At 42.2% G+C, this 14,453-nt stretch overlaps 1 protein-coding gene across 1 annotated transcript; it reads right to left on the reverse strand.

The window, feature by feature from the left end:
- Positions 1-1,389: 1,389 nt before the first annotated feature.
- On the reverse strand, positions 1,390-2,571 carry LOC310938403 (trace amine-associated receptor 8a-like; the record flags this gene model as incomplete). Its single annotated transcript, XM_083902896.1, has 3 exons — positions 1,390-1,408; positions 1,512-2,201; positions 2,402-2,571. The coding sequence occupies 3 exons, from the start codon at positions 2,569-2,571 to the stop codon at positions 1,390-1,392; spliced, it is 879 nt and encodes a 292-aa protein (XP_083759022.1).
- Between the last annotated feature and the right edge of the window lie 11,882 nt (positions 2,572-14,453).

Raw genomic sequence — 14,453 nt, forward strand, 5'->3', positions numbered from 1 at the left:
AGATGGGGTGCTGCTGACCTAAAATTAGGACATTGTGGGTTGTTGGCAGCAATATTTTGAAGACCTCCTCAATCCCATTGACACGCCTTCCAGTGAAGAAGCAGGGTCTGGGGTTATTGAGGTAGTTAAAAAGCTCCTCTGTGTCAGGGCCCTGTGAGTGGATGAAAACTGCCAGGAGTTTCTTAAGGACCTGGATGTTGTAGGACTGTCTTAGTTGACATACCTCTGCAACATCACTTGGGCATTGAGGACAGAGCCTCTAGATTGGCAGACCGGGGTGGTGGTCCCCCTCTTTAAGAAGGGGGACCGGAGGGTACGTTCCAACTACAGGGGTATCACACTCGTCAGCCTCCCAGGTAAGCTCTATTTGGGGTCCTGGAGAGGAGGGTCCGTCGAGCAATCAAAGCTTGGATTCAGGAGGAGCAGTTTGGTTTTTATCCTGGTTGTGGAATGGTGGACCAGCTCTACACTCTCGGCAGAGTCCTGGAGGGTTCATGGGAGTTTTCCCATCCAGTCTACATGTGCTTTGTGTACCTGGAGAAGGTGTTCGATTGTGTCTCTTAGGGAGTCCTGAGGGCCGTGCTCGGGGTGAATGGGGTACCGGAACCCTTGATAAGGGCCATTCAGACCCAATAATACAACATGTACATGTAAAGCACAAGGATGTCTTGAATAAACCTGATATGTTAGACCGTTTTCACAGCAGCTATAGAACATTTTTCTGGAAAGTGTTATTTTTAAACTACATACATGTTTCCTGTTTTTTTCTGGATATCTGGATGTGTTCCAATAATGGAACTGAGACATAATTATACTGTATGGTCATGAATGCATTGTAAAAACAACAAATAAAGTTAGGCCTAAGGCTTTTGCAAAGGACTGTGCATGAGCAAAATGGGCTCAAAGCAATGTAAAGAAATGTGTCCAGATGTCTTAATATATATCCATTCACACATATAAATACTGTAATATGTTAGAATCAAGGACGGTTAACAATACATAACATTTTTATTTGTATTGTATGTTACTCCTGTGCTTTTTATTGCAGTGTTTAGGCTGTTAAAGTATGTCACAACCCATATGAAGCATTTAAAAATAATTTTAATTCATAATTGTTTGTGTTATTGCTCATCACTCACTTACTTTGTGTAATTAATACAATCCACTTATCCACTTAATAACTGGTGGCATCAGTGTAGGTGGCTTTGATTTTAGGAAGAATTTACTTCACGTTGTAAGGCCTTTTTTTTTTTTTTTTTTAATTCACAGGATTTAAACACAAGATCTTTGTATCCAGTAAACGGATATACTTGACAAAATCAACAGAAGGCTTTCACACATTCATATTTAATATTTTCTTCACAGTCTCTCTCTCCTTCTACATCACACTCACTTCACGGGAGCCAGGCTGCAGAATCTGAAGAGTAAAAATGTGTTTAATGGTTTTTCTGACCCACGGGTAGAAAAAGACATAAATCACAGGGTTAAAGGTCGAGTTTAAGTAGATTAACCAATTCACGATGCCCACAGATGACGTCCCGCCCCAGGTAGTCTCATCTGCAAGAGCAAAATAATAATAATATGAACATGAGCAGAGAAGAAAAACTATCAATACAATACCGAGAGTCCTGGCTGCTTTAATCTCAGATTTCATTGCTTTTACATTCTGGGAAAGCTCCAATTTGACGACTGTGACGTGAGAGCGCATGGCCCGAGCCTGAGACACAGCCACCACAAACACTCTCAAATACAGAACTGTTATGATTACAATGGGGCCTAAAAATATGCCAATGAGTCCAACAAGTCCTTCAGCAAAACCGATCACAATTACACAACTTCCATAGCAGGTGTTATACATGCCAGGCTGTTTTAAGACATCCCTCAATGTCCAAATGCCTTGTACACCAGGAAATATCCAACACAGACAAACACAGAGTTTAACTCTGCTCAGAGTGACTCTGGTGGTGTAAAACATGGGGTTACAAATTGCTATATAGCGGTCGACTGATATGAGCACCATGCTTCCCACTGAAACGCAGACAACAAGGCCAGCGAAGAAATAATGCACGACACACATGACGTCGCCCAAGAACCAGCAGCCTTGGCTCTGGAGAAGAAGAAGTGGCATCTGCAGGAAACCCACGATGAAGTCAGCAACAGCCAGAGAGAGGAGGAGGAGGTTGGTGGTGGTGTGGAGCTGCCTGAAATCAGAGAAAAACAACACTGACAACACAGATGTTTTATGTATAACCAACAATATATAATACTAGGAGAAATACAAGAGCAGATAAGTGCATTTACAGCTGCAGGAGTAAATCTTTAAGAATTTTTCAAACATGGTTGCATGAGAGACCTAAATTAAATTGTATGCTGGAACCATGTGGAGAAATTGTGACTCTACTTGAAGTGTGAGATAGAGATGATGACCAGCAGGTTTAGGATCACGGTCAGTATCGTGATGCAGGACAGCACAGTGTAAGTGATCATGGTCTCCACGTAAGGACTCATCATCCTCCTGCAGGAGGTGTTGATGTGGGGAAAGCAGAGTTCAGCTTTCTCCAGAACCTCCATGTTCAGAGAAAGAGAGAGAGGAGATGCTGCAGAGAGCTCTGACAGCTTTCTGATCCAATGTCTTCATCATACAGTTAATTTATCTCTTTCCTTCCTCATCTTACATATGCAAATTCCACCTCACCATAAGGCCAGAGTAAAAAAAACATTCCCCAGGTACCCCTGAATGTGCAACCTGAACAGACAGACATTTGGAAGGGCAGGGGCAAAAATGAAAAGGGCAACTAATGCACGATGGGGCAGGCGTTACTAGTACGCTTAAGGGCAGACATTTCCAAAATGCAACCCGGGGCCAAAGAGAGCCTGACACTGGGAATTGAACTGAAATTGAACAATCAATCATAATTTTTACTGTACTGCTTAAAATCCTCTTCACACCCGGATTGTAACCAATTAATTAATGCATTGTCACATTGAAAAAATGTCAGTCAGCTGTGGAACGCACAGGCCTGTAAAAACACCATCCAATCATATTGAACGGCCTGACCAATTAATTGGATCAGGATGATTCAATCAAACTGCAATCAATCAATCTCTGGTATCACATGCTGGTCAGGCCAAGCTGACCTGAACGTATTGTAAGTGTCTGGCACAGTCCTCTGTCAGAAAGAGTCTGTTGGAAATTTGATCGAAGTACCGAGGGAGCCGGGATTCATTGAGTCTGAATGGGCCATGTTTTGCGCCCCCATTGCTGAGATGGCTAACCGGAGCTGTGGCCGTAAAATGGTCGGTGCCTGTCATGGCGGGAATCCCCAAACTCGTTGGTGGACTCCAGTGGCAAGGGATGCCATCAAACTGAAGAAGGAGTCCTATTCGGCTGTTTCAGCCTCTGGGATTCCAAAGGCAGCTGATGGTACTGGCAGGCCAAGCGGAATGCAGCTTTGGTGGTCACTGAGGTAAAAACTCAGGGAAGGAGTTTGGTGAGACCATGGAAAATGATTTCTGAACAGCTTTGAGAAGGTTCTCAGAAGGGTGAAGCAGTGCACCATCAAAACTGTGTGCAGTGGAGATGGGGTGCTGCTGATCTCAACCCAGGACCTTGTGGGTCGGTGGCTGGAATATTTCGAAGACCTCAATCCCATTGACATGCCTTCAAGTGGAAGGCATGGACTACCTCTACACTTTCGGCAGGGTCTTAGAGGGTGCATGGGAGTTCACCCAACCAGTCTACATGTGCTTTGTGGACTTGGAAAAGTCATTTGAATGTGTCTCTCGGGCAGTGCTCCTGGAGTATGGGCCATTCGGTCACTGTACGACCGGTGTCAGAGCTTGGTCTACATTGCCGGCAGTAAGTTGGATCCGTTTCCATTGGGGGTTGGACTCCGCCAGGGCTGCCGTTTGTCACTGGTTCTGTGCATAACCTTTATGGACAGAATGTCTAGATGCGGCCAGGGATGACAATTAGCACCTCCAAATCTGAGACCATGGTCCTAAACCAGAAAACGGTGGAGTGCCCTACTTGGGTTGGGGGTGAGATCCTGCCCCCAAGTATAAGAGTTTAAGTATCTCGGGGTCTTGTTTACAAGTGATGGAAAAATGGAGCGGGAGATTGACAAACGGAGGGGTGCGGGATCTGCAGTAATGTGGGCTCTGAAGGTTTACTTATCGACACCCTTTTCAGTCTGTAATATATGAGGAATATGTTCATGCATTTATTTTCTTGCTGTTACACAGCCTATATTATGTATGGAATTGTGTTTAGGTGTTCTAAAAAGAATACTGCATAATGATTTGAATCCATAACTTTTCTTACCATGAAACAAACACAACTGGTCAACCATGAACTGATATGGACATTTAAAATCTCAGGGCTCAATGCCCACTTTTGCTGTACTTATCAAATTCTGTAGTCAGTGGCATTTGGATTGGAATGAAGTGACTGAAAGTTGGTCTCATGTATTAATGATCATAGAGTTATACAACATGTGTATGTAAAGCAAAAACATGTATTGAATACACCTCATGAAAAATACCTTTTTCACAGCAGATATAGAGAATCAGGGTCCTGTTATTGTTCAAATTTAAGGGCAGGTCACACTAAATATGTGACATTTTAAACTTTTTTCTGAAAAGCGTGTTATTTTTAAATTACATACACATATCTGGATGTGTTCTAATAATGTAAATGGGACATAATTATACTGTATGGTCATTAAAGCATTGCTAAAACAACAAATAAGGATGGCCTAAGGCTTTTGCACAGTACTGTATATCAACAAAATGGGTTCAAATTCAAAAAGCAATATACAGAAATGTGTTCAGATTTCTTAATATATATCCATGCACATATAAGTACTGTAATTTAAATGTTAGAATAAAGGACAATTAACAATATAAAACAGTTTTATTTTTATTATATGTGACTCCTGTGCTTTCAGTTTTCTGTGGTTCTATTGTAATTCATTATTTTTTTTATTGTTGCAGTGTTTAGGCTGCTAATGTATGTTATACACATCGCCCTCATTAATGCATTTAATAATCATTGTCATTAATAAATTATTTGTGTTATTGCTCATCACACGTGTACTTTGTGTAACTACTGCACTGGACTACTGGTGACATCAAATTCACAGGATTAAAACACAAATAGATCTCTGAATCCATTAAACAGAAATGCTTGACACAATCAACAGAAGGCTTTCACACATTTGCATTTAATATTTTCTTCACAGTCTCTCTCTCCTTCTACATCACACTCACTTCACGGGAGCCAGGCTGCAGAATCTGAAGAGTAAGAATGTGTTTAATGGTTTTTCTGACCCAAGGGTAGAAAAAGACATAAATCACAGGGTTAAAGGTTGAGTTTATGTAGATTAACCAATTCTCAATGCCTGAAGATGACGCCCCAAGCATGGCAGTCTCAGCTGCAACAGCAAAACAATAATATGGACATGAGCAGAGAAGAAAAACTATCATTACAATACCGAGAGTCCTGGCTGCTTTAATCTCAGATTTCATTGCTTTTACATTCTGGGAAAGCTCCACTTTGACGACTGTGACACGAGAGCGCATGGCCCGAGCCTGAGACACAGCCACCACGAACACTCTCAAATACAGAACTGCTATGATTACAATGGGGCCTAAAAACGTGGAAATAATATCAACAAGTGCTTCAGCATAACCGACCACAACTACACAATTTCCATAGCAGGTGTTATACATGCCAGGCTGTTTTAAGTCTTCCTTGAACATCAAAAAACCATGTACACCTGAAAATATCCAACACACACAAACACAGAATTTAACTCTGCTCAGAGTGACTCTGGTGGTGTAAAACATGGGGTTACAAATTGCTATATAGCGGTCGACTGATATGAGCACCATGCATCCAACTGACACGCTTACAGCGAGGGCACCGAAGAAATAATGCACGACACACATGACGTCGCCCAAGAACCAGCAGCCTTCACTGTGGAGGAGAAGAAGTGGCATCTGCAGGAGACCCACGATAAAGTCAGCGACAGCCAGAGAGAGGAGGAGGAGGTTGGTGGTGGTGTGGAGCTGCCTGAAATCAGAGAAAATCAACGCTGAAAACACAGATGTTCTATGTATAACCAACAATATATAATACTGGGAGAAATACAAGAGCAGATAAGTGCATTTACAGATGCAGTAGCAAATATTTAAACATTTTTGCAAGGGAGACCTAAATTTAATCATAACCTTGAACCATGAGGAGAAATTATGACTCTACTTGAAGTGTGAGATAGAGATGATGACCAGCAGGTTTAGGATCACGGTCAGTATTGTGATGCAGGACAGCACAGTGTAACTGATCATGGTCTCCACGTAAGGACCCGTGATCTTCCTGCAGGAGTTGTTGATGTGGGGAAAGCAGAGTTCAGCTTCTTCAGGAGCCTCCATGTTCAGAGAGAGGAGATGCTGCAGAGAGCTCTGACAGCTTTCTGATCCAAAGTCTTCATCATACAGTTCATTTATCTCTTTTCTTCCTCATCTTACGTATGCAAATTCCACGTCATCATAAGGCCAGAGTAAAAAAACAGTCCCCTGGTACGCCTGAAGGTGCAACCTCAATTCTACAACAGATGAGATGCAGCGGCGTGCAGGCACATTTGGAAGGGCAGGGGCAAAAATGAAAAGGCCTCTGAGTATGCACCGTTGGGGCAGGCGTTACTAGTATGCTTAAGGATGGCATGTCCAAAATGCAAACTGGGTCCAAAGTCAGCCTGACACTGGGGACTGAATTGAAAGTGAACATCAACATATTATTGCTTAAATAAGCAAGTTGCATTTTTGTCTGATGTTTGGTGGTAAACTGGGACATCATTTACAGCCTTCATTTCTTCTAAGAACCACTTTTGGGACACTGTCATATCGTAACCCCCAAACTGTTGGTGGACTCCACTGGTAAGGTATGCTGTCAAGTGGACAGAGTCTTATCAGGCCTTTATGGGCCCAAGTCACAAAGGCCTTGGGGCCTCTTAGAAGGAGGCCTGGTAGGTATATTCCAACTACAGGGATATAACACTCCTCAGCCTCCTGGGTAAGAGCTATTTGGGGGTCCTGGAGAGGAGCTCCATTGGACAATTGAACCTCTCTCTCAGGAGGAGCAGTGTGATTTTTGTCCTGGTCGTGGAACAGTGGACCAGATCTACAGTCTTAGCAGGGTCTTGGAGGATGCATGGGCGTTCGACAACCAGTCTCCATGTTCTTTGAGGACTTGGTGAAGGCATAAGATCGTGTCCCTTGGACAGTGCTCCTGCAGTCGGGGTTACCAGAACCCTTGATAAGGGCCATTCGGTCACTGTACAACAGGTGTCAGAGCTTGATCTGCATTGCCGGCAGTAAGTCGGATCTGTTTCCATTGGGAGTTGGACTCCAGGGCTGCCCTTTGTCATTGGATCTGTTCATAAACTTTATGGACAAGATTTATGTAAGGTTTACGTATCTACACCCTCTTCATTCTGTGATATATATGTCCATGCATTTATTTTCTTGCTGTTACACAGCCTTTCCTCTATGTAATTGTGTTTAGGTGTCATAAAAAAATACTGCATCATCATTTGAATCCATAACTTTTTTCACCATGAAACAAACGTGTTACTAAAAAAAAACATCAACCTTGAACTGTTAAGGACATATAGTGTCTCAGGGCTCAATGCCAATTTTTGTTGTACTTATCAAAGTCTGTAGTCAGTGGCATTTGGATTGGAATGATGTGACTGAAAGTTGGTCCCATGAATTAATGATCATTGAATTATACATCATGTGGATGTAAAGCAAAAACATGTATTGAATAAACCTGATGTAACAGATCTTTTTCACAGCAGATATAGAGAATCAGGGTCATGTTATTGTTCAAATTTAAGCGCAGGTCACACTACATATGTGACATTTTAAACTTTTTTCTGAAAAGTGTGTTTTTTTTAAATTACATACACATATCTGGATGTGTTCTAATAATGTGATTGAGACAAATATACTGTATGGTCATTAAAGCATTGCTGAAACAACATAACGATGGCCTAAGGCTTTTGAACAGTACTGTATATCAACAAAATGGGTTCAAATTCAAAAAGGAATCCACAGAATGTGTTCAGATTTCTTAATTTATATCCATGCACAATGAATATTGTAATATAAATGTTAAAATCAAGGACAATTAACAATATAGAACAGTTTTATTTTCATTATATGTGACTCCTGTGCTTTTAGTTTTCTTTGGCTCTATTGTAATTCATTATTTTTTTATTCTTGCAATGTTAGGCTGCAAATGTATGTCCATACACATCCCCTCATTAAAGCATTTAATAATCATTTTAATTCATTATTATTTATGTTTTTGCTCATCATTCATGTACTTTGTGTAATCAATACTCCACTTGTGTGACACCCAAGAAGGCTTTTACACATTTGAATTTAATATTTCCTTCACAGTCTCTCTCTCCTTCTACATCACACTCACTTCACGGGAGCCAGGCTGCAGAATCTGAAGAGTAAAAATGTGTTTAATGGTTTTCCTGACCCACGGATAGAAAAATACATAAATCACAGGGTTAAAGGTCGAGTTTATGTAGATTAACCAATTCACAACTCCGATAGATGACGTCCCGTCCCAGGTAGTCTCACCTGCAAGAGCAAAATAATAATATGGACATGTCGAGAGAAGAAAAACTATCAGTACAATACCCAGAGTCCTGGCTGCTTTAATCTCAGATTTCATTGCTTTTACATTCTGGGAAAGCTCCACTTTGATGACTGTGACGTGAGAGCGCATGGCCCGAGCCTGAGACACAGCCACCACAAACACTCTCAAATACAGAACTGCTATGATAACAATGGGGCCTAAAAACGTGCCAATAAGAACAACAATTCCTTCAGCAAAACCGATCACAACTACACAATTTCCATAGCAGGTTTTATATATGCCAGGCTGTTTTAAGACATCCCTCAATATCCAACTGCTTTGTACACTGGAAAATATCCAACACAGACAAACACAGAATTTAACTCTGCTCAGAGTGACTCTGGTGGTGTAAAACATGGGGTTACAAATTGCTATATAGCGGTCGACTGATATGAGCACCATGCTTCCCACTGAAATGCCGACAACAAGATTAGCAACAAAGTAATGCACGGCACACATGACGTCGCCCAAGAACCAGCAGCCTTGACTGTGGAGGAGAAGAAGTGGCATCTGCAGGAAACCAACGATGAAGTCAGCGACAGCCAGAGAGAGAAGGAGGAGGTTGGTGGTGGTGTGGAGCTGCCTGAAATCAGAGAAAATCAACACTGACAACACAGATGTTCTATGTATAACCAACAATATATAATACTAGGAGAAATACAAGAGCAGATAAGTGTATTTACAGCTACAGTAGCAAATCTTTAAGGATTTTCAAACATGGTTGCATGAGAGACCTAAATGTAATTGTTTGCTGGAACCATGTGGAGAAATTATGACTCTACTTGAAGTGTGAGATAGAGATGATGACCAGCAGGTTTAGGATCACAGTCAGTATTGTGATGCAGGACAGCACAGTGTAAGTGATCATGGTCTCCACGTAAGGACCCGTCATCCTCCTGCAGGAGGTGTTGATGTGGGGAAAGCAGAGTTCAGCTTCCTCCAGAGCCTCCATGTTCAGAGAGAGAGAGGAGATGTTTTCGAAAGCTCTGACAGCTTTCTGATCTAAAGTCTTCATCATACAGTTCATATATCTCTTTCCTTCGTCATCTTACATATGCAAATTCCACGTCATCATAAGGCCAGAGTAAAAAAAACAGTCCCCTGGTACGCCTGAATGTGCAACCTCAATTCTGAAACAGATGAGATGCAGCGGCGTGCAGGGACATTTGGAAGGGGAGGGGCAAAAATGAAAAGGCCTCTGAGTATGCACCGTTGGGGCAGGTGTTACTAGTATGCTTAAGGATGGCATGTCCAAAATGCAAACTGGGTCCAAAGTCAGCCCGACACTGGGGACTGAATTGAAAGTGAACATCAACATATTATTGCTTAAATAAGCAAGTTGCATTTTTGTCCGATGTTTGGTGGTAAACTGGGACATCATTTACAGCCTTCATTTCTTCTAAGAACCACTTTTGGGACACTGTCATATCGTAACCCCCAAACTGTTGGTGGACTCCACTGGTAAGGTATGCTGTCAAGTGGACAGAGTCTTATCAGGCCTTTATGGGCCCAAGTCACAAAGGCCTTGGGGCCTCTTAGAAGGAGGCCTGGTAGGTATATTCCAACTACAGGGATATAACACTCCTCAGCCTCCTGGGTAAGAGCTATTTGGGGTCCTGGAGAGGAGTGTCCATTGGACAATTGAACCTCTCTCTCAGGAGGAGCAGAGTGGTTTTTGTCCTGGTCGTGGAACAGTGGACCAGATCTACAGTCTTAGCAGGGTCTTGGAGGATGCATGGGCGTTCGACAACCAGTCTCCATGTTCTTTGAGGACTTGGTGAAGGCATTAGATCGTGTCCCTTGGACAGTGCTCCTGCAGTATGGGTTACCAGAACCCTTGATAAGGGCCATTCAGTCACTGTACAACAGGTGTCAGAGCTTGATCTGCATTGCCGGCAGTAAGTCGGATCTGTTGCCATTGGGAGTTGGACTCCAGGGCTGCCCTTTGTCATTGGATCTGTTCATAAACTTTATGGACAAGATTTATCAATGCAGCCAGAGCTTTGAGAGCGCCCGGTTTGGTGGGTTCAAGATTGGGTCTCTGTATTTTGCAGATGATGTCGTCCTGTTTGCTTAAACGGACCATGATCTTCAACTCTCACTGGAGCGGTTTGCAGCCAGATGTGAAGCAGCTTGGATGACAATCAGCACTTCCAAATGCAAGACCATAGTCCTAAACCAGAAAACCGTGGAGTGCCCTCTTCAGGTTGGGTGTGAGATCCTTCCCCCAGTAGAAGAGTTCAAGTGTCTTGGGGTTTAGTTTACGGGTGAGGGAAAAATGGAGCAAGAGATTGACAGACGGATCAGTGTGGCATCTGCAGTAATGTGGGTTCTTAAGGTTTACGTATCTACACCCTTTTCATTCTGTGATATATATGTCCATGCATTTATTTATTTTCTTGCTGTTACACAGCCTTTTCTGTATGTCATTTTGTTCAGGTGTCCTAAAAAAATACTGCATCATCATTTGAATCCATAACTTTTTTCACCATTTAAAGTCTCAGGGCTCCATGCCAATTTTTGTTGTACTTATCAAAGTCTGTAGTCAGTGGCATTTGGATTGGAATGATGTGACTGAAAGCTGGTGTCACGTATAAATGATCATAGAGTTATACAACATATTTGTAAAGCAAAAACATGTATTGAATAAACCTGATGTAACGGACCTTTTTCACAGCAGATATAAAGAATCAGGGTCATGTTATTGTTCAAATTTAAGCGCAGGGCACTGTAAATATGTGACATTTTAATCATTTTTTCTAAAAAGTGTGTTATTTTTAAATTACATACACATATCTGGATGTGTTCTAATAATGTGATTGAGACAATTATACTGTATGGTCATTAAAGCATTGCTGAAACAACAAATAAAGATGGCCTAAGGCTTTTGCACAGTACTGTATATCAACAAAATGGGGTCAAATTCAAAAAGGAATCCACAGAATGTGTTCAGATTTCTTAATTTATATCCATGCACATATGAATATTGTAATATAAATGTTAAAATGGACAATTAACAATATATAACAGTTTTATTTTCATTATATGCAAATCCTGTGCTTTTAGTTTTCTTTGGCTCTATTGTAATTCATAATTTTTTTATTCTTGCAATGTTAGGCTGCAAATGAATGTCCATACACATCCCCTAATTAAAGCATTTAATAATCATTTTAATTCATTATTATTTGTGTTTTTGCTCATCATTCATGTACTTTGTGTAATCAATACTCCACTTGTGTGACACCCAAGAAGGCTTTTACACATTTGAATTTAATATTTTCTTCACAGTCTCTCTTTCCATCTACATCACACTCACTTCACGGGAGCCAGGCTGCAGAATCTGAAGAGTAAAAATGTGTGTAATGGTTTTTCTGACCCACGGGTAGAAAAAGACATAAATCACAGGGTTAAAGGTTGAGTTTAAATAGATTAACCAATTCACAATGCCCATAGATGACGCCGCAAGCATGGTAGTCTCACCTGCAAGAGCAATACAATAAAATGGACATGACCAGAGAAGAAAAACTATCAATACAATACCGAGAGTCCTGGCTGCTTTAATCTCAGATTTCATCGATTTTACATTCTGGGAAAGCTCCACTTTGACGACTGTGACGTGAGATCGCATGGCCCGAGCTTGAGACACAGCCACCACAAACACTCTGAAATACAGAACTGATATGATTACAATGGGGCCTAAAAACATGAAAATAAGACTGACAAGTCCTTCAGCTAAACCAACCACAATTACACAATTTCCGTAGCAGGTGATATACATGCCAGGTTGTTTGAAGACATCCCTGAATATCCAACTGCCTTGTATACCGGAAAATATCCAACACAGACAAACAGAGAGTTTAACTCTACTCAGAGTGACTCTGGTGGTGTAAAACATGGGGTTACAAATTGCTATATAGCGGTCGACCGATATGAGCACCATGCTTCCCACTGAAACGGCAACAACGAGGGCAGCAAAGAAATAATGCACAACACACATGACGTCGCCCAAGAACCAGCAGCCTTGGCTCTGGAGGAGAAGAAGTGGCATCTGCAGGAAACCCACGATGAAGTCAGCGACAGCCAGAGAGAGTAGGAGGAGGTTGGTGGTGGTGTGGAGCTGCCTGAAATCAGAGAAAATCAACACTGACAACACAGATGTTCTATGTATAACCATTAATATTTAATACTAAGAGAAATACAAGAGCAGATAAGTGCATTTTCAGCTACAGTAGCAAATCAATTTTTCATGATTTTTCAAACATGGTTGCATGAGAGACCTAAATGTTTTCATTTGCTGGAACCATGTGGAGAAATTGTGACTCTACTTGAAGTGTGAGATAGAGATGATGACCAGCAGGTTTAGGATCACAGTCAGTATCGTGATGCAGGACAGCACAGTGTAAGTGATCATGGTCTCCACGTAAGGACCCGTCATCCTCCTGCAGGAGGTGTTGATGTGGGGAAAGCAGAGTTCAGCTTCCTCCAGAGCCTCCATGTTCAGAGAGAGAGAGGAGATGTTTTCGAAAGCTCTGACAGCTTTCTGATCCAAAGTCTTCATCATACAGTTCATTTATCTCTTTCCTACCTCATCTTACATATGCAAATTCCACGTCATCATAAGGCCAGAGTAAAAAAAACAGTCCCCTGGTACGCCTGAAGGCACAACCTCAATTCTGAAACAGATGAGATGCAGCGGTGTGCAGGGACATTTGGAAGGGCAGGGGCAAAAATGAAAAGGCCTCTGAGTATGCACCGTCGGGGTAGGCGTTACTAGTATGCTTAAGGATCGCATGTCCAAAATTCTAACTGGGTCCAAAGTCAGCCCGACCCTGGGGACTGAATTGAAAGTGAACATCAACATATTGCTTAATTAAGGAAGTTGCATTTTTGTCCGATGTTTGGTGGTAAACTGGGACATCATTTACAGCCTTCATTTCTTCTAAGAACCACTTTTGGGACACTGTCATATCGTAACCCCCAAACTGTTGGTGGACTCCACTGGTAAGGTATGCTGTCAAGTGGACAGAGTCTTATCAGGCCTTTATGGGCCCAAGTCACAAAGGCCTTGGGGCCTCTTAGAAGGAGGCCTGCTAGGTATATTCCAACTACAGGGATATAACACTCCTCAGCCTCCGGGGTAAGAGCTATTTGGGGTCCTGGAGAGGAGGGTCCATTGGACAATTGAACCTCTCTCTCAGGAGGAGCAGTGTGATTTTTGTCCTGGTCGTGGAACAGTGGACCAGATCTACAGTCTTAGCAGGGTCTTGGAGGATGCATGGGCGTTCGACAACCAGTCTCCATGTTCTTTGAGGACTTGGTGAAGGCATTAGATCGTGTCCCTTGGACAGTGCTCCTGCAGTATGGGTTACCAGAACCCTTGATAAGGGCCATTCGGTCACTGTACAACAGGTGTCAGAGCTTGATCTGCATTGCCGGCAGTAAGTCGGATCTGTTTCCATTGGGAGTTGGACTCCAGGGCTGCCCTTTGTCATTGGATCTGTTCATAAACTTTATGGATAAGATTTATCGAAGCAGCCATAGCTTTGATGGAGTCCGGTTTGGTGGGTTCAAGATTGGGTCTCTGTATTTTGCAGATGATGTCGTCCTGTTTGCTTAAACGGACCATGATCTTCAACTCTCACTGGAGCGGTTTGCAGCCAGATGTGAAGCAGCTTGGATGACAATCAGCACTTCCAAATGCAAGACCATAGTCCTAAACCAGAAAACTGTGGAG

This window comes from Microchirus variegatus, assembly GCF_963457635.1.
Source record: "Microchirus variegatus genome assembly, chromosome: 16".
NCBI classification, from domain to species: domain Eukaryota; kingdom Metazoa; phylum Chordata; class Actinopteri; order Pleuronectiformes; family Soleidae; genus Microchirus; species Microchirus variegatus.